Genomic DNA, 20,460 nt, shown 5'->3' on the forward strand with positions numbered 1-20,460 from the left:
TTTTTGGGACTTTATTTGTTATAATTTCTGTTTGCTATTTACTTTATGAGGTTTTTTTTTGCATATTTCATGATCATCATCATTTTTTTGGAATCCTTTTTGATGCTTTGTCACTTCATATTTTACGTCAGCGTGCTTTTATATTTGTGACTCACATCAATGCCATTTATAGGATTCATTTTTCACTGGATTGCTTTTGTCATATTTCCTTATTTTATTTGTAGGGATTCTGCTTTAGTTTTCCACTTGCACTTTTCACCATTATTGCATGTTCTTTTAATTGATTGCTTGTGTCAACTTTTTTCACTTTTTTTCTCTATTTTGATTTGTAGAGACATTGCTTTAGTTTTCCACTTATATTTTTCACCACTACTGAATGCTAATTCATTTAGTTTTTATATTAACTTTTTTGATCAATATTTTTAGCGCTGCACCCACTCCACATTTTACATAAGTACCGAAGTGTTATCCTGGCCATAGACTGAGGCAGGATACTTGAGAAGAGTTGGGTTTGACCTCTACTCATAACCTAAGTAAAGAAGTGTAGTCCAAGCCATAGACTGGTAGTGTATTCCTGGGAAGGGCGGGCCTCAGCCTCCAGTCATAGTATAAGTACAGAAGTGTTATCCAGGCTATAGACTGGAGGAGGACAGTTGGGAAGAGTGGGGTTTGGCCTCTACTGCTAATATAAGTACAGGTTTTGGACTGGTAGTGTATTCCTGGGAAGGGCGGGCCTCTGCCTCCAGTCATAGTATAAGTACAGAAGTGTTATCCGGGCGCTGCACTGCCTATTTACTTTGTACTCTTTAAGGTTTTATATGTTTGCCTTCAGTGTCCAGCTGCTCGTACTTTACAGTTAGGATATTGTCTTTGCGCTGACTGAATTCCCATATCTTTATCCAGGCTATAGACTAGAGGAGGATACTTGGGAAGAGTGGGGTTTGGCCTCCAGTGACAGTATAAGTACATAAGTGTTATCTAGGCCATAGACTGAGCAGGATACTTGGGAAGAGTGGGATTTGGCCTCCAGTGACAGTATAAGTACATAAGTGTTATCTAGGCCATAGACTGAGCAGGATACTTAGGAAGAGTGGGGTTTGGCCTCCAGTGATAGTATAAATACAGAAGTGTTTTTCTTGGCCATTTCCTGGTGCAGGATACTTGGGAAGGGCAAGATTCAACCTCTACTGATAGTAAAAGTACAGAAACTCTAAACAAAACCTTGCTATAGACTGGAAGAGCATTCCTGGGAAGAGAGGGGCTCAATCTCCAGTAATAGCATAAGTACAGAAGCGCTGGTAGAGCCATAAACTGGGAGAGTATTTCTGGGAAATGCGGGGTTTGGCCTACATTGATAGTATAAGTACAGAAGTGCTGTAAAAGCCATAGACTGAAAAAATATTGCTGAGAGCGGAGAGGGGGGCTCCGATGATAGTATTAGCACAAAAGTGCTGTCTGTCCCATAGACTGAAAGGTGGAAGAGGTTTGAGGTTCAGACTTCAGTGGTAGTATAAGTACAGACGTGCTGCTGTGCCATAGACTAGGTGAATATCATTTCCCTGAGATGAATTGATGAGTAATATATTATGAATATTACATAAAACCTAGAAATATATTTTTACCTTTTATGGATTTTCTCCTCCAAGGTCTCGGCACAGAAAGCCTTCACTTCATAGTCCACACCGCAGGCCTTGGGGACCGAGAAACAAATGTCATCCACAATCTCTTTATAATGAAAATGTATCACCCTGAGAGTCCCCACTGTAGCTGTAGCCAAGCATTGTAGGTTTTTTTCTATTTTTCATATAAGCATTGTAGGTTTTTTTCTATTTTTCATATAAGCATTGTAGGTTTTTTAATTCAATTTAGTATCAGCCAATGTTTTCTCCCCCACTATACAATGATGTACCCCCCCCACTGCATACCAATGCCCCAGCCCGACCCCTCCCCCACTGAGAAACAATGTCCTTCCCCCACAGAGCAACAATGCCTCTTCCCTCTGAGCAATGTTTCCTCCCCTACTGTATAATAATATCTCCTCCCCCACTGAACACCAATGCCCCTCCCCCCACTGAACAATAATGTCCCTCCCCAACTCAGCACCAGTATCCCTCCCCCACTGTACAATATTGTTCTTTCCCCTATTGAACACCAATGTCACTCCCCCACTGAACAACAACGTCCCTCCTCCACTGAGAGACAATGTCCCTCTTCCACTGAGCATCAATGTCCCTCCCCCCCACTGGACACCAATGCCCCTCCCCCCCACTGTACAATAATGTCCCTCCCCAACTCAGCACCAGTGTCCCTCCCCCACTGTACAATATTGTTCGTTCCCCTATTGAACACCAATGTCACTCCCCCACTGAACAACAATGTCCCTCCTCCACTGAGAGACAATGTCCCTCTTCCACTGAGAGACAATGTCCCTCTTTCACTGAGCACCAATGTCCCTCCCCCTACTGAGAAACATGTCCTTCTCCCACTGAGCAACAAAGATTCCTCCTCCCACAGTACAATATTGTATCTTCCCCCACTGAACACCCATGCCTCACCATGCTTAGTTTCTTCAGGGAGGAATGCTAATCCCAACAATCCCCCTTGGTAGCTGGAACTCTGACCTCGGCACGGCACTGGAGGTCCAGATTCCGGTAGCGTCCGTGAGCGGGTCCTCGACAAGCGAGCGAGGCCCAGTCTCTACTCTTAGTAAGCACCCCTTAATAAGCCTCAGGACCCAGGCCTCCGTTCCTTTTATTGCACATAGGACCAGAGGGTCAAACACAAGAAAACCCACCAAGGAAAAACCCGGGAAACACAATTAACCCCAATCTTCCCAACCGGGGTAGCGTTAACTACTACTGTACCTGCCTACATGCCTCTTTACCTATGGGCAGGTCTATTTAGCCTAATGGTTAGTCTGGTGGTTAGTCTGGTCCTGCATAACTGTAAACCCCCCCCCCATATCCTATCAACACTTCCAGTTGGAGAATCCACATCTGTTACCTTATACCTGCCACCAGGGGGCAGATCAGCACGTCTATTTTAATTAAATATATATTATACCTTTCCAGTGTCCTCGGGACCTGGCTGAAGTGTCACTGAACAGGGGAGGTTTGGTGGGATCTGTAGATGGGAGAGAAAAAAGCTGAATATAGACATGACATCATCCTTTAATAATAATAATAATTATACATGATGGGATATGTGGAGAACAATTTTACTAAATATCTGTAGTTTCAGGTCATTGACTTTTGTAATGAATACAGCAAGTAAGGGCAGAGTAATTAGGTATGAGTGGATGTATTTACCAAGGCGGCCAGAGTAAATCTTCCAATACAGAGGGTATAACTACACCAAGGTAACTATTGAGAGCCCAGGTATCTCGTGGATCTGCATGCCCTCATTATTATATCTCTCTTTGAAACAGCTCCTTCATCTATTCTTCATGTAATAGACCTCATATAAACCAAAAATGTATGTTTTGGGATGGTAATGGAAAGGGTTAGAGCAGCTTTCTCAACCTTTTCAACACAAAGGAACCCTTGAAGTAACTTTCAGGTCTCAGGGAACCCTCTGCTAAAAATGACTTTATCTACAACTCATGATACTTATGCCCTGTACACACGGTCAGATTTTCCGACGGAAAATGTGTGATAGGACCTTGTTGTCGGAAATTCCGACCGTGTGTGGGCTCCATCACACATTTTCCATCGGAACTTCCGACACACAAAGTTTGAGAGCTTGCTATAAAATTTTCCGACAACAAAATCCGTTGTCGGAATTTCCGATCGTGTGTACACAAATCCGACGCACAAAGTGCCAGGCATGCTCAGAATAAATAAAGAGATGAAAGCTATTGGCTACTGCCCCATTTATAGTCCTGACGTACGTGTTTTACGTCACCGCGCTTAGAACGATTGGATTTTCCGACAACTTTGTGTGACCGTGTGTACGCAAGACAAGTTTGAGCCAACATCCCTCGGAAAAAATCCATGGATTTTGTTGTCGGAATGTCCGATCAACGTCCAACCGTGTGTACAGGGCATTTGTGTGATGGTCAGTGGGAAGAATGCTCCTTTCACTTGTGGTCATTGGGAAGAACACCTACTTACAGACAGCTGTCTAAAAGATCAATGGTGTCAGTGGGAACTTATCTGAGAGGATGAAATGGCTCTATGCTCAAGGAACTCCTAGCAACCTCTGGAGGAACCCTGGTTGAGATACCCTGGGTTAAGCCCTCTCTCAATCTTCAATTGCCATCTGAAGAAGCTCACCTTCTCTACCATTGCCAGATGTACTAAGATTTCACCACAATCCCCAGGTCAAGTAGGTACAGACTGAGTCACCAGAGCTGACTGCTGGAATTCTTGTTCCAGCACCTGGCTCTAAATCTTTTCAGGCACTGTTGGGTAGATTCACCACCTGCCCAATAGTACCTACATAATTGTGGCAGAGAGGCACAGGGAGCAAGCATTGGTGTGGGACACAGTTTCAGATGAGTGGTCACTGACACCAATGTATCACCCCCCTTCCTTTTCCCCAATGTATGAATCATTAATCACTACTCTCTGAATATGACCTATAAGCCAGTTTTCTATCCAATTACATGTTGCATTTTCTATTCCTATAGACTTCTTTAACATTAGCCGTATGTGGAGAACACTTTGGTGAAGTCCAAGTATACCATATCCACAGCCACTAATTTGGCCAAGTTTTTGCTTACTGCCTCATAAAAAGAACTCAGATTTGTTTGATAACATTCACAAATCTCTGCTGGTGATCACTCATTTTCATTTCTCACTAAAACCATTTAATAGAACCCTGAAATATCTTACTTACTAGAAAACTTAAACTCACAGGTCTGTAGTTGTTGGATGAAGACCTAGGCCCATTTCTAAATTTAAGCACCTCGTTTGGCCTTGCACCAATCCATTGATACCAAGCCAGTCATTAAAGAGTCTAAAATTAGACAAATAAAAGAGCTCAACTGTATAAGAACACGTGAATGGAGGGGCCTCATAGCATCTGGGCTGTTAAGCCAGTTCCTGGACTTAGAAGCAGGACCTCCCCTTCATCAACAGTTTTACTAGGACGATGTTCCCAGCACCCCCATGTCCCAAATGTTACCAGTACATCCCTCATTGGTTCCCTTTGCAGGCCATAGGCCTACTTTGGAGTTCTTTACTCTTTAACTCAGAGACCTGGTTTTGCCCAGGTCTTTTAGCCAGTGCCTCCAGTGGAACCTACACATTCACTGCTTCTAAATGGCCCATATAATTGTTCACCACCACTCCTACCTCCAAACCGGCTGCTTTGAGGATTCCCCAGGTATAGATCAGGCCTGAGTGTCAGAAGATCAATGTGGGGCCTTGCCATTCCCAACTGCCTGTAGGGCTTAAACAATTGTACCCACTCTGTTGCAGTTAGTCACACTTAGTATTACATGGAGAGGAATTGGTTTCCCTTAACTCATTTACTTGAGCAGAACTCTTCATAACAATAAGAACTGGTTAAATAAGTTAAGCACAATTTTCGACTAATATAACCTCATCCCAAATATTTGTTGGAATTGTTCCCAACAGTATGAATTGTTTCCCAACAAAACAGTTCATAATGGATCCCGTCTAAAGCTAAGGGCAGAGACGTGCCATAATGTCCCAAACTAGTAGTCTCCTAACTTCCAGCCTGTAGGCCTCGCTATGTGCTTTCCTCTGAAGAAGTCCAAACCCTTTGTGGCCCATAAACGGTTTTCATCTCTCAACTTTTGACTTGTCTCATCCCAACTCCTCCCCACCTATATATAGACCTGCTTCCAATTACCATCCAGAGATCAAAGGAAAAACAAAAGGCAGTAACCTGCCTTTTCACACTGGGGTAACCCATCTGGTCCACATGCTTTCTTCACATTTATTTTGACTGTTTCTGGACTATATCAGTTTTGATCCATTGTGATTTATCTCAGGTTGTGTTAATGCCATCCTAATTTTGTAGATCAGCTTCACCTTATTATATTTTTATATACAAAGTGTACAGGGTCATGGTGTCACAAAGGGTACAGAGTCAAGATCACAGGGGGTAAAGGGTCAGGGTGATAGGAGGTACAGAGTCAGTGTCATGGGAGTACAGGGTCAGGGTCACAGGGCAGTGGTACAGGGTCAGGGTCACAGGGGGTACAGAGTCACTATCACAGGGGTACAGGGTCAGGGTCACAGAGGTTACAGGGTCAGGGTTACATAGGGTATAGGGTCAGTGTCACAAGGGTACAGGATCAGTGTCTTAGGGGTACAGGGTTACAGGGCGTACAGGGTCAATGTCTCAGGAGTACAGGGTCAAAAGGGGTATAGGGTCACTGTCACAGGAGGTACAGGTTCATTGTCACAGGGGATACAGGGTCACAAGGAGTGCAGGGTCATGGTCACAGGGGATACAGGGTCACAAGGAGTACAGGGTCATGGTCACAGGGGGTACAGGGTTACATGGCGTCCAGGGTCAGTGTCTCAGGAGTACAGGGTCAGGGTCACAAGGGGTATAGGGTCATAGTCACAGGGGATACAGGGTCACAAGGAGTACAGGGTCAGGTTCACAGGGAGTACAGGGTCACAGGGAGTACAGGGTAAGGGTCACAGGAGGTACAGAGTCACAGGGGCAACAGGGTGAGTGTCACAGGGGGTATGGGGTCAGTGTCACAGGGGAGTGCAGGGTTAGGGTCACAGGGAGTACAGAGTCACAGGGGGGACAGGGTCAGTGTCACAAGGGGAACAGGGTCAGTGTCACAGGGGGAACAGGGTCAGTATCACAGGGGGAACAGGGTCAGTATCACAGGGGGAACAGGGACAGGGTCACAGGGGGTATGTGATCAGTGTCAAAGGGGGAACAGGGTCAGGGTCACAGGGGGTCCAGAGTCAGTGTCAACAAACTGCAATCCTTAATGATACAGTGATGTATAGGTGCCACCTTTACAGGCACACATTTTTTTTATTTTGAATTTCCCTCAACAAGCGGGGCCCCCTTCCACCCCCTGGCCCCGTAGCATCCATGTGGACAACTATGGCTATTGTTACACCACTGCTAAAGACTCAGAAGTCACAATGATCCTCATCCCTACCTCAAAGGTAAACGGGTATGCATGCTCGCCCAACTTCTTGATCAAACGTTCCTGCAGTCGAGTCAGCGGCTTCTTCTCCTCCGGGACTGGTGGGAAGGCCTGAATGTTGGCAACAAAAAGGTCTTTGCGGAACGTCAAGCCCAAAACATCGAGATCCTCTCGGCCATAACGGAACGCGCAGGTCAGAGTCACAAATACTGGAGGAAACAAATAAACACATAAAAAACTAATTATCTTCACACGCAGGACACACCAAGCTTTAATTATAAAGCTCTGACTCGTCTTTGGTATTATAAAGAAATAAAACCGTTCATTTTCCCCTCTGAAGCTTAAGAGGTTGTGTTGGAGGAGATCTTGTGATCGGGAGACCGGGAGTACGTTCTAATTAGAAGTTCTGGTGTGTAATTTCATTTTAGACTCATCACGTGGAATTCATGGGAACTCACATGTCTAGTAAGCGGACGATCAAGTCATATATATAGTTAAATATTTAGGGGTATGAGTGGAACTCTCCAATTTCTGCTGCAAAACTTAGGCTAGCCTCTCTTTATATGTTTAAAGTGGACCGGTCATCAGATGTATTAAGCAGCATGCACAGTAATGTGCCAGATTACCTTTCACAGAGATCACAGCACTCCTCCTGACAATGCCTTCATTTACTTTTCTCTCCAGAAGGCCAGTACCATCTTTGTTCAAGCATCAACCAGACATTACCATTTACTTTATGAAATTAGATGCTGGCTCAGACATGACACCATCATGTAAATCCTGGTGTCTGTGCAGTTCTTGTATAAAACATTTGTTGTGCGGATGTGACAAGCATTTTATGGGCCTTTGCCATAGACCAGCCTAGACTCTTAGGCACTGCCGCAACTTGGGATCCGACTTGTGAGACCCCAAATCGCTTGACATGTGAAATCCCATTTCAGTCAATGAGAGCTGTCTCAATTAGCATTACTGAAGTTGCTCCGACTATAGAAAACGTTCCTGTACTACTTCAAGGTGACTTGTGCCCGTAGACTTTAATGGAAGTCGCCTCCAAGTCAGATCCTCATATGTGATTTGGATCCGACATTACAGGATGATTACCCAGGCATTCCCTGAAATTACTTTAAAGTTGCTTTAAAGTCACTTAAAAGTTGCTTTAAAGTTGCTTCAAGTCACTTCAAAGTCACATCATGTCGCACTGAAGTCGCCTGGCAAAGTCGCACTGTAAGTCACGTGACTTTCAGGTCACAGCAGTGTAAACCAAGCCTTTAGGTTCTTTTGGCCTCTGCCATAGACCAGACTAGACTCTTTAGGTTCTTTGGGCCTATGCCATAAACCAGCTTAGATTATTTAGGTTCTGTTGACCTCCGCTAGAGATCAGCTTAGACTGTTTAGGTTCTTTGGGTCTCTGCCATAGACCAGCTTAGACTTTTTAGGTTCCTTGGGCCTCTGCCATAGACCAGCTTAGACTTTTTAGGTTCTTTGGGCCTCTGCTATAGACCAGCTTAGACTTTTTAGGTTCTGCTACCGGCCAACTTAGGAATTTTTTGGTCTCTACCATAGGCCAGCTTGGATTTCTTGGGGCCAAATGGGCAGGCAGGAGAAAAAAACCTTCTCCTTTCTGGCTTCCCCACCAGGCAAAGGTCTGGGAGGCATGAAGGGACCTTCTACAGAAACCTCCTCACAAGACAAATCCTGGGACACAAGTACCTTTCTAGAAGGTCACTCCAAATATTTATCATCTTCCTCAGCCCACCTCCCTGGCATGAACCCCTCAGTGATTGGCTGACACAGAATAAATATTCATAACCCAATACATTGTAGATTCTTACTCTACCTACTGGAAAACACTCAACAGGCAGAAGCAATCAATGTCCCAGGCCTAGGATAAACCCATAACAAACTTATTATTACAATGGTGACCCTAGAAAAGGATTCATAGAGAACTTAGATTACCTTTCCGCTCCTTCAGATATTCGGGATCAACCAAAACAACACCATCTAGATGAGGGAAAAAAAGAAAATTCTTATAAGCTCCAAAGAGAGGGAGACAGAGCAAAACAAGATCAGGAACAAGAGAGAGAGGGGAGAAAGAAAAAGGAAGGTAAGAGGCTGAGGATGGGGGGGGGGAATAGAGAGAGATTGAAAAGAGAGAGAGAGAGAGAGAGAGAGAGAGAGAGAGAGAGAGAGAGAGAGAGAGAGAGAAAAGAGGAGAGAAAGAGAGAAACGGGAGAGGGAGAAAGAGAGGTGGGAGAGAAAGAAAAAAGAGAGAGATGGGAGAGGGAGAAAAAGAGAGAGAGATGGGAGAAGAATAGAGAAGGACATAAAAGGAAGAGAGGGAAAAGGAGATGAGAGATGAAGAGAAAGATGAAAGAAGCGAGAAAATGGGATACGGAAGAGGGGGAGAGAGAAAGAAACGGGAGGAGAGAGAAATGGGAGCGGCGTTACAAAGAGAGAAACGGGAGAGGGAAGAGGAAGAGAAAAAGAGAAATGGGAAGAGAAAGAGATGGGAGAGAGAGGTGGGAGAGAGAAAGAAAGAGAGAAACAGGAGAGATAGGGAAAGAGAGCGAGAGAGATGGGAGAGAGAAAAAGCGATGGGAGCAGGAGAAAGAGAAAGGAAAAACTGGAGAGTAAGGATGGGCCAAACACCCCCGGTTCGGTTCGCACCAGAACACCTCGAACAGGCAAATTTGAAAGGTTTATATGCAAGCTATTGCCATAAAAAGTGTATGGGGTCCCGGGATTCTTTTTAAAGGAGCAGTGGTTTTAATGATGCCTAAAGTGAAACAATAAAAATGAAATATTCTTTTAATTATAGTGCCTGAGGGTCCCCCTTAGTCTGCCTGTAAAGTGTCGCATCTGTGCAATGTATAGAACCTGCTGCAGCAATAATGACTTTCTAAAGGAAAAAATGTCATTTAAACTTGCTCGCGGCTGTAATGTATTGCCGGCTCCCGGCAATATAGATGAAATTTTTTTTAAATAAACGGCGTTGGGTCTGGTATGGATTTTACGCCAAAATGTAAAAAAAATGGCGTGGGGTTCCCCCCAAAATCCTTACCAGACTCTTATCCATGCAAGCAGCCTGAACCATACCAGGCTGCTTGCCCTGAACATAGGGAGGGTGTTTTAGGGTGCCTTCTTCCCGACAACCCTGGCCGTTGGTTGTCAGGGTCTGTGGGCGGGGGGCTTATCGGAATCTGGAAGCCCCCCCCCCAATGTGAATGGGTATCAGGTACATCATACACCTACCCATTCACCAGAAAATTTTCAAAAAAGTAAAAGCCACAAGAGACAGTTTTTGGCACATTCTTTTATAAAAGAAAAAAAAAGTGTCCACCGTCAATCACGCCACCTGACGGATCCGAAAATAGAAAAAAAAACAGAAAATGCTCTGCCTCGATAGGAGGACTCCCAGCAACTGCTGTCTCTTCACTTTGACAGCTGTTATATAGGCAAGGACGGGGCCACCCATTGACGTAACCGAGTGACCCCGCCCCCTTCTGACATCACATGTTCACAGCGGCGAACTTCCCGCGAGTGCCCCATATGTTTGTTTGTTCTACGAAACATCGGGACCATCCCAAGAAATAGAGAAAGACCTGAGAGGAAAGGAGAGTACGAGAGTAACAGACAGGCAAGGGAGAGAGAGAGAGAGAGAGAGAGAGAGAGAGAGAGAGACGGGAGAGGGAAAGAGGGCTTATAAATCTGAAGTATTACGTTAAAAAATGTTTTTTGAAAGAGGAGATGTCAATAGATGTCACATAGATATCATACTCAAGTTATTGTCTTCAATTGAGGACATTTAATGAAATACTCACCAACGGGATCCACAACATCAATATGATCCACAAAGTCCCTCTTCCCCAGGTATACAGTGAGCTGAAAGAACACAAAGCCACCATAATATTACAGATTGGTATTGTAGAATATACAGAGTGTGAATGGAGCAAAACAAACAAAAATATCATACTATTTCCTGGTTGGGGCGAATGTTTGTCATTGATTTTTAACTGAAAATAAAAAACTTGGCCACTAGATGGCGCTAAGTATCATTCCTATGATACTTAGCGCCATCTAGTGGCTAAATGTGGTATTTTTTGTTTTATATCTATGATTTACATTCAACCACAGGAAATAGCCTGATAAAATTTGGGGGGGGTTTGCCCTGTTTGCACAGAATAAATGTATATGCACGTTCACAGGGCACGTTTTTTTAAAATACACCCCAAGCTGTGTTACAGTTACATCTTTTTATATTGAAGCCAGGGCAATTGATTTGCTTTTAAAACCTTTTATACAGAGTATAATTAAAGCACCATATTTTAGTATTTTATTAAGTTCCGTTGTATATTTACATGTTTTCTGCTGAAGTCCATCACAAGGAACCTTTAAGATACCAGTTTCATAATATTACACCGACACTTCATTTACTTCATTTACTGGGCAGGACTGGAGTATTTCCTTAGCAGGTCATTCTTTTGTATCACTACTGTGGCTATGGCGTTGTATGGCTGTGGAATTCCTATAATTAGTGATCCGTAAGGGTCACACATCCTTCTCCTACACTTTAGTATAGGCCCAAAGACCCACGCCCTACCATCCAAGTTAAAAAGACACATTTATAAGTGCAGGTGGCACACACGTGGAGAAAAAAATAAATAAAAGAAAATTAAAAAGGTTCAGTGGCTAGGCCTTGTGGCCTGGTCCAAAGGGACGCTTAACACAGCAGTCTCTCTGCCTCCCTGAACCCTCGAATCAGCAGGCACTAGTCCCTTCCACAGTGGGGAAGTGCTACCAACCCCCACCTTACGTAGTGGACGCTCAAATCAGATTCCTTTCCACATGGATGATCCCTCAGGACCCACTTCATACCAGCCGGGGGGCCAGAATGATGGTGGAGCTCCTGAACCGGATGTTGATAACAACAGATACTACACTTGATCTTAGCCAAGAGGTCAATAGCGTTGTTCCACTTGGAAAAGTGTCCCTCTCCCTAGACTTCAGGGTAGGCCCAAAGACCCACGCACTACCCAGTGAAAAAGACACATATACTGTATACCGGGGATATGCAATTAGCGGACCTCCAGCTGTTGCAGAACTACAAGTCCCATGAGGCAGAGGCATGATGGGACTTATAGTTTTGCAACAGCTGGAGGTCCGCTAATTGCATATCCCTGTTGTATACAGTAAGTGCAGGTGACTCACACGTAGAGAGAAAATATAAAAGAAAATAAAAAAAGTTCAGTGGCTAGCATGGGCGTCCACAGGTAGGGGCAAGGGGGGGTAAGCGCCCCCCCTGGAATCGGCAAGGGTCCGGCCGCCGCAGACTTTTTTCGGAGTCTGCTGAGTGACTGCTGAGCTGGCTGCTGCTCTCTGATCATCCGTCCCTCCCTCACCCCGATCATCTGAAGTGATGGCTCAGCCGCTCGGCTCCAGCCTCCAGTCCCTTGTGCAGAGTGCAGACTGTCAGGTATAGATCCGGCTGGCGTTTTGCCAGGGCCGTCTTAATAGCATCATGGGCCCCTGGGCAAAGTAATGCCCTGGGGCCCCCTACCAGCTTGCCCCAACTTACACACCAATACGAAGTATAAATAGTTAATAGAATTAAGCATATATTTATTAGTACTTTCAATAAAATCGATTTTAAACAATAAACAAAAAAATGCCATAAGTCAAAGACTAATCAACACAAAGAACACAGTATGGGGGAGGCAGAAGGGCACAGAACAGGCTCTGGGATACTGTCCGGGACACAGCCATTCCGGGGCAGCTTAGTAAAAAGTGTGACTGTCTCTGCAAATCCAGGACAGTTGGCAATTATGATATAATGCAAGATTATCATGGGGCCCCCATGCACCTGGGGCCCTTGGGCAGTGCCCAGGTATGCCCTTGCATTAAGACAGCCCTGGGCGTCGCCCACTCAAGGGGACTGGAGTGGTGTAGAAACGCTTACAGAGGACTGGAGGAGGAAGCTGCCTAGGCCTCATCACAGGAAATCCTGAAGTCAAGTGGCATACCTTTCAGCAGCAGAAGAACCACAGGTAAGAGCAGTTACATTACGAGGAACATAATATATATTGGGAAGTTGGAAGTGGAACAGCTATTGCTGGAAAGATCATATCATCTGTACTGTTCCATATACAGCTATATACACTAACCCTGTATTCCTCCATCATCACTGACTGCAGATATACATCATCTGTCCTGTATACAGTTGCAATAAAAAGTATGTGAACCCTTTTGGAATGATATGGATTTCTGCACGAATTGGACATAAAATGTGACCTGATCCTCATCACAACAATAGACAATCACAGTCTGCTTAAACTAATAACACACAAAGAATTAAATGTTACCATGTTTTATTAAACACACCATGTAAACATTCACAGTGCAGGTGGAAAAAGTATGTGAACCCCTGGATTTAATAACTGGTTGAACCTCCTTTGGCAGCAATAACTTCAACCAAACGTTTCCTGTAGTTGCAGATCAGACGTGCACAACGGTCAGGAGTAATTCTTGACTATTCCTCTTTACAGAACTGTTTCAGTTCAGCAATATTCTTGGGATGTCTGGTGTGAATCGCTTTCTTGAGGTCATGACACAGCATCTCAATCGGGTTGAGGTCAGGGCTCTGACTGGGCCAATCCAGAAGGCGTATTTTCTTCTATTTAAGCCATTCTGTTGTTGATTTACTTCTATGCTTTGGGTCCTTATCCTGTTGCAACATCCATCTTCTGTTGAGCTTCAGCTGGTGGACAGATGGCCTTAAGTTCTCCTGCAAAATGTCTTGATGAACTTGGGAATTCATTTTTCCTTCGATAGCAATCCGTCCAGGCCCATCACCAGTTGGGATGAGGTTTTGATGTTGGTGTGCTGTGCCTCTTTTTCTCCACACATAGTGTTGTGTGTTTATTTCAAACAACTCAACTTTGGTTTCATCTGTCCACAGAATATTTTGCCAGTACTGCTGTGGAACATCCAGGTGCTCTTGTGCAAATTGTAAACGTGCAGCAATGTTTTTTTTGGACAGCAGTGGCTTCCTCTGTGGTATCCTCCCTTGAAATCCATTCTTGTTTAGTGTTTTATGTATCGTAGATTCACTAACAGGGATGTTAGCATATGCCAGAGACTTTTGTAAAGTCTTTAGCTGACACTCTAGGATTCTTCTTCACCTCATTGAGCAGTCTGCGCTGTGCTCTTGCAGTCATCTTTACAGGACGCCCACTCCTAGGGAGAGTAGCAGCAGTGCTGAACTTTCTCCATTTATAGACAATTTGTCTTACCATGGACTGATGAACAGCAAGGCTTTTGGAAATACTTTTATAACCCTTTCCAGCTTTATGCAAGTCAACAATTCTTAATCGTAGGTCTTCTGAGAGCTCTTTTGTGTGAGGCATCATTCACATCAGGCAATGCTTCTTGTGAAAAGCAAACCCAGAACTGGTGTGTGTTTTTTATAGGGCAAGGCAGCTGTAACCAACACCTCCAATCTCATCTCATTGATTGGACTCCAGTTGGCTGACAGTTGGCTGATACCTCACTCCAATTAGCTCTTGGAGATCTCATTAGTCTAGGGGTTCACATACTTTTTCCACCTGCCCTGTGAATGTTTACATGGTGTGTTCAATAAAAACATGGTAACATTTAATGCTTTGTGTGTTATTATTTTAAGCAGACTGTGATTGTCTATTGTTGTGACTTGAAGATCAGATCACATTTTATGACCAATTTGTGCAGAAATCCATATCATTCCAAAAGGGTTCACATACTTTTTATTGCAACTGTATATAGCTGTATACAGGACAGATGATGTATATCTGCTGTCAGTGATAATGGAGGAAGGTATCTATATACAGGAAGGAGGGTGGGTGTATATATAGCTGTATATACCCACCTTCCTTCCTGTATATAGAGACCTTCCTCCATCATCACTGACTGCAAATATACATCATCTGTCCTGTATACAGCTATATATACACACACCTTCCTTCCTGCATATACTAATACCATCAACCCCCTCTATATACACATACTGTACACCCTCCGTACTGTAGAGGCTGCATATGATGGACACAGAGAGGCTGCATATTGTGGGCACATGCTTGCGCTTTATGTGATAATGACTAAGCCCTCCCCTTCATGACATTGTCGAAAAGAGGCTGAGCATGGGTGACCTTAAAATAATGCCCCCCCCCCACCCCTGAAAAAAGTTCTGCGGACGCCCATGGTCGTACAGAGAAACAAGTGTTGTGGCCTAGTACCCTTTCTCACAGTGGGTTCCCAAAACCATAGTGATGCTTGGATCACTCCCAGGATGCCACTCCAGCAGACTCTACCTCACCAACCTCCACCTTACATTATGGACACTCAATTCAGATTCCTTCTCACAGGGACGATCCCTCAGGACCCTCATCATACCATACAGCCAGCCACCCCTACTGGAAGCCAATAAGAACAGATACTACACTTGATCTTAGCCAAAAGACCAATAGTGCATAGCTTGTAGGTGGATAAGAGGTTCTGGGACTCTGATGATTCCTAATAGGTTTACTTTATAATGATGCCATCATCCAATCTGATAATAATATAATACTAAAGAATCTGAATATTGGGCTGGGTTGTGGTAGGGATGAGTGAATTTAGGAATTGATGTGCCACACTGCAATGTTCAAGTCCACATACAAGTTTATTCCAATGATCAATTGTTTGCAAAGCCAACACATTTCAAAGGCTGCACCTCTCTTCCTCAGTGCTAAAAAGTAAAATTCTTTAAATTATTTTAAAGTGGGGACTGTGTAGTGCCCAGAGAAGATCTAGGATGAGTAGGGACAAGGGAGTTTTAAGACTTTGGAGGGGGTTCTGGAAATAGGCAGGTTATTTAAATAACTTATGCCGCGTACACCTGACCGGACTTTCCGTCAGAATAAACTCCAACTGTCTTTCCGACGGAGTTCCAATGGAGTTCCGCTGAAACGGACTTGCCTACACACGATCACACCAAAGTAAAACGTGATGACGTACGACGGGACTAGAAAGAGGAATTTCAATAGCTAGTAGCCAATAGCTGCTTTTTTAGTCCGTCGGAATAGCATACAGACGAGCGGTTTTCCCAATAGGAACTGAGTCCGTCGGAAAGATTTGAAACATGTTCTATTACTAGGTCCGTCAGAATTTTAGAAAGAAGAAGTCAGATGAAGCCCACACACGATCGGAATGTCCGACGGAATGATTCCGTCAGACCTTTTCTGCCGGAAAGTCCGGTCCTGTGTATGCGGCATTAATGTACTTTTTTTGTGAGATGTTACAAAAAAGTTGATTTTTTTTAGCTGTGTATATATTCCATTTTCTATATTTTAGTAGACGTTCCTTCACTTACTGTCCTGAAAATATAAAAGGATGTTAGAGCGCATGTCTACAAAGTAAAGGAATCGCAGTTATCACCAGGAGAGATATCCCTGGAATAGGTGTCCCATTGGGAGATTTACCCTCACCTCCTGTCCTGGTGTAATATTTTGGATTTCACGTCATCTTCTTTCTGGCTACAACGCTCACCAGGACAAATAGAGAGGCTGAATCTTCCCAGTACGAAATGCAAATGCACCCTGCTAGGAACGCCCACTTATCTAGACTGACAGGTGACCTGATTCTCCATCGTACTTTTTCATCTCTCACCGGGGCTTCCTCTCAATCTCACCACTCTGTATCATGCACTCCTTACTTTTCCTTCTTACAGTTGCATCCTCTCTCCTTAAACTCTCTCTTCTTCATCCCTCTTCTCCACCCCACAGCTTATATATATATATCACCCTCACTCCTGTCTTCACCTTATTACATTAGTACATGTGAATGCGCTATTCGTATCTCTACACCACTTACAATATAAATTTCTATTCCTAATGCTATGTGATAAAGAAAATGTATCATACGGTAATATCTCCTAAAAATTCAAATAGCCATCTTCTGTGTACAAATCAAAAAACCATAAATCAAATAAGTGCATGTAAACCAATGGCCTTCTACTGCGTGTGAATCACACATGAAAGCCTGTTAAAACTTAAATAGGCTTAAATAGAATAATCCCTCATTTTAAATGATTATTTTAAATGAATATTGATTTGATTATATGAGGTGCATAAAATATATTGATACCTTTTAGGCTGTGGGGGTAACAAATAGATTTTTGTCTCCCCATAATGCAGGTCAGTTAAAACTGCGGAACACTAAAAGTTGGTTTAAATGTTTTAAGATATTGTAAGAGTCTCTTCAGCAGATAAAGATGGGCCACATCTTTGAAAAAATACCTGTCGCAATAGAACAAATAATTATTTAAGTTAACCAAGTGGGGTATATGATACTATAAGGAAGGAAACCAGAGAATAGTAATTGGGCAAAACATCCCTTAGTTAATATGGCGGGACACGCACTTCCGGCTATAAAGAATAGGAATTGGGAAAAGCATCCCTTAGTTAAGATGGCGATACACGTACTTCCGGTTGTACGGAGTATAAATACTACACGCACCAATAACACGGCAGCTTCCTGATAAAGCATATGATGATGCGAAACGCGTAGAGGCTGCTGGGAGTTCTCTCGGAACAGGTGATCGGAAACGTCCGGGCAGCGGGCGGAAACACATGCGAGAGCGAGGGGTGAGACGCAAGCTAAATGCGGAGGTCACATACGAACCACGGAACCGCTCAGTACTTGTCCTTATCTGCTGGATTCGCACAGTGCCGGCTTGAAGGCACTTTTAAATGTGAGTGTAATATCTGTTTTTGTTTTTTTACTCAATAAATGTTTTAAACGCACTGCGCAATGATCGTCTATCTATATACCCTACATGAGGAAAACTAAAGCTTAGTCGGTGAGAGGTGATACTTAGGTGGAGCGACACTAAGGTGGAGCGTTTTTAAGGTGGAGTGGTTATCCCATGAATGAACCAAAGGCACATCATTTAACAAGCATCTGGTGAGTGGCTAATCTGCAAGGTGGTGGTGTGTCACAAAGTCACATATAAATAAGAAGAGACACAAGAGCACGATAAGAATACAGTCACAGCAATTGAAAGAGGATTTTTGGATTCTCATTATTTATGGGACTTGAAAATTGTTATATGCACATGAGGGGAAATTTGGTATATGGTTTTCAGCTGTTTTAACAGGCTTTCATGTGTGATTCACACGCAGTAGAAGGCCATTGGTTTACATGCACATATTTGATTTATGGTTTTTTGATTTGTACACAGAAGATGGCTATTTGAATTTTTAGGAGATATTACCGTATGATACATTTTCTTTATCACATAGCATTAGGAATAGAAATTTATATTGTAAGTGGTGTAGAGATACGAATAGCGCATTCACATGTACTAATTTTTTCACATTCCCCATTCTCAAAGAAGGGTTTTTTGAATGCAGCAATTCTGACAATAACACTGATTGATGTACAAGTTTTTTTTGCGCTGGTGACACATACTTACGCAGTTTTATTACTGCACATATCAGCTCCTGCTAATTCTAAACCCATAAACCAATAAAACCTGCAGGACACTGGGACGTGCCCCTATATAAGTCACACTCCCATATCACCTCTTTCACCCTTCTGCTTCTCCTAACTTCTGGAGATATTTCCCCAAATCCTGGACCACCATCATTTACCATCATTGGGCGGCACAGTGGTGTAGTGGTAGCACTCTCGCCTAGCAGTAAGAAGGGTCACTGGTTCGAATCCCAACCACAACACTACCTGCTTGGAGTTTGCATGTTCTCCCTGTGCCTGCGTGGGTTTCCTCCGGGTACTCCGGTTTCCTCCCACACTCCAAAGACATGCTGGTAGGTTAATTGGATCCTGTCTAAATTGTCCCTAGTATGTATAAATGTGAGTTAGGGACCTTAGATTGTAAGCTCCTTGAGGGTAGGGACTGATGTGAATGTACAAATGTATATGTAAAGCGCTGCGTAAATTGACGGTGCTATTAAGTACCTGAAATAAAATAAAATAAATAAAATTTATCTTCGGCCAACATACCCAGCACCCCCCATCCACAGATGAAATCCACACAATCTAATATCTATTCCTCTTCTGCCTAGAACCAGTCTCCCCTTCTCCTCTGCCCTTTGGAATGCCAGCTCTGTTTGTAACAAACTCACCACCGTCCATGACCTATTTATCACAAACTCCCTGAATCTTCTTGCAATTACTGAGACCTGGATTCAAGAATCTGACTTTCCTTCTCCTGCTGCTCTCTCCTCTCCTATGGTGGCCTCCTGTGGACTCACTCTCCCAGGCCTAGTGGACGGAAAGGAGGTGGTGTTGGAATCCTCCTATCCCCTCAAAGCACTTTTAAGGTTCTTCATCCACCCCCCTCTCTGTCCCTCTCTTCATTTGAAGCTCACTTCATTGAGAATTGCTGTGATCTATCGGCCCCCTGGACCAGGATCAAGCTTCCTTGACAACTTCTCTGCCTGGCTACCCTACTTTCTCTCTATTGAAATTCCAATAATCATTCTTGGTGACTTCAACATCCCTGTTAATCTTAACACTCCCGCTATTTCTAAGCTGCTGAGCATAACATCCTCTTTTGAACTAAAACAATGGACACACACTTCTATTCACTCTGTTGGCAATTGCCTTGACCTCATATTCTCCTACCTATGTACTCCGAACAACTTCTCCAATATTCCTTTTCCTCTCTCTGATCACCACCTTATTAGTTTCACTCTCTCCTTATCTTCCTCCTCCTTGCCTTCCAACTACCAAACTATTACCTGTAGTCACCTTCGCCATCTTAACCCTTCTTTTCTTTTTTCTGCTACAGATTGTCTCTATGACAAAATCTCATCCTTTTCCTGCCCCAACCTGGCCACTTCTTTCTACAACAGTTCACTGTCATCCACCCTGGATACCTTCGCCCCCTTACTACACACAGAATCAGGCCCCGACTGCTACAACTCTGGCAGACAGGCAATACCAGAAGCCTCAAAAAACGTAGCCGCACTCTTGAGCGCCTGTGGTGTAAGACTAACTCACAGCAAGATTTCAGCCAATATAAAGCTGCCCTCCAAAAATACCATTCCTGCCTCCTCACTGCCAAACAGACCTACTTTATCACTCTCATTAACACCCTCTCATGCAGTCCCCATCAACTTTTCTACCTTTACCACTCTACTTCGTCCTCCATTACCTCCACCCACTAACTTACTCACTGCCCAGGAGATTGCTAATAACTTCAAAAATAAGATTCGTCTTGAGATCTCTGCTCTACAGACATCTCCCTCACTTTACACTCCTTGGCCTCCTGCACAATCAATACTTCCCTCTTTTAACCCAGCTGCTATAGAGGAAGTCACTAAACTTTTTTC

The 20,460-nt window shown here is 43.7% G+C and overlaps 1 protein-coding gene across 5 annotated transcripts in view; it reads right to left on the reverse strand.

Moving 5' to 3' along the window:
• Positions 1-20,460, reverse strand: part of LOC141126663 (beta-arrestin-1) — a 229,097-nt gene that overhangs the window by 52,372 nt on the left and 156,265 nt on the right. For all 5 annotated transcript variants that reach the window (XM_073612610.1, XM_073612609.1, XM_073612608.1 and 2 more), the window contains 5 exons: positions 10,915-10,975; positions 9,050-9,094; positions 7,106-7,302; positions 3,064-3,123; positions 1,623-1,690 (listed from right to left, as the gene is read on the reverse strand). In XM_073612610.1, coding sequence (XP_073468711.1) covers positions 1,623-1,690; positions 3,064-3,123; positions 7,106-7,302; positions 9,050-9,094; positions 10,915-10,975 — 431 coding nt within the window. The remainder of the gene's footprint in view (positions 1-1,622; positions 1,691-3,063; positions 3,124-7,105; positions 7,303-9,049; positions 9,095-10,914; positions 10,976-20,460) is intronic.

This window comes from Aquarana catesbeiana, linkage group LG02, assembly GCF_042186555.1.
Source record: "Aquarana catesbeiana isolate 2022-GZ linkage group LG02, ASM4218655v1, whole genome shotgun sequence".
In the NCBI taxonomy this organism is placed as follows: Eukaryota; Metazoa; Chordata; class Amphibia; order Anura; family Ranidae; genus Aquarana; species Aquarana catesbeiana.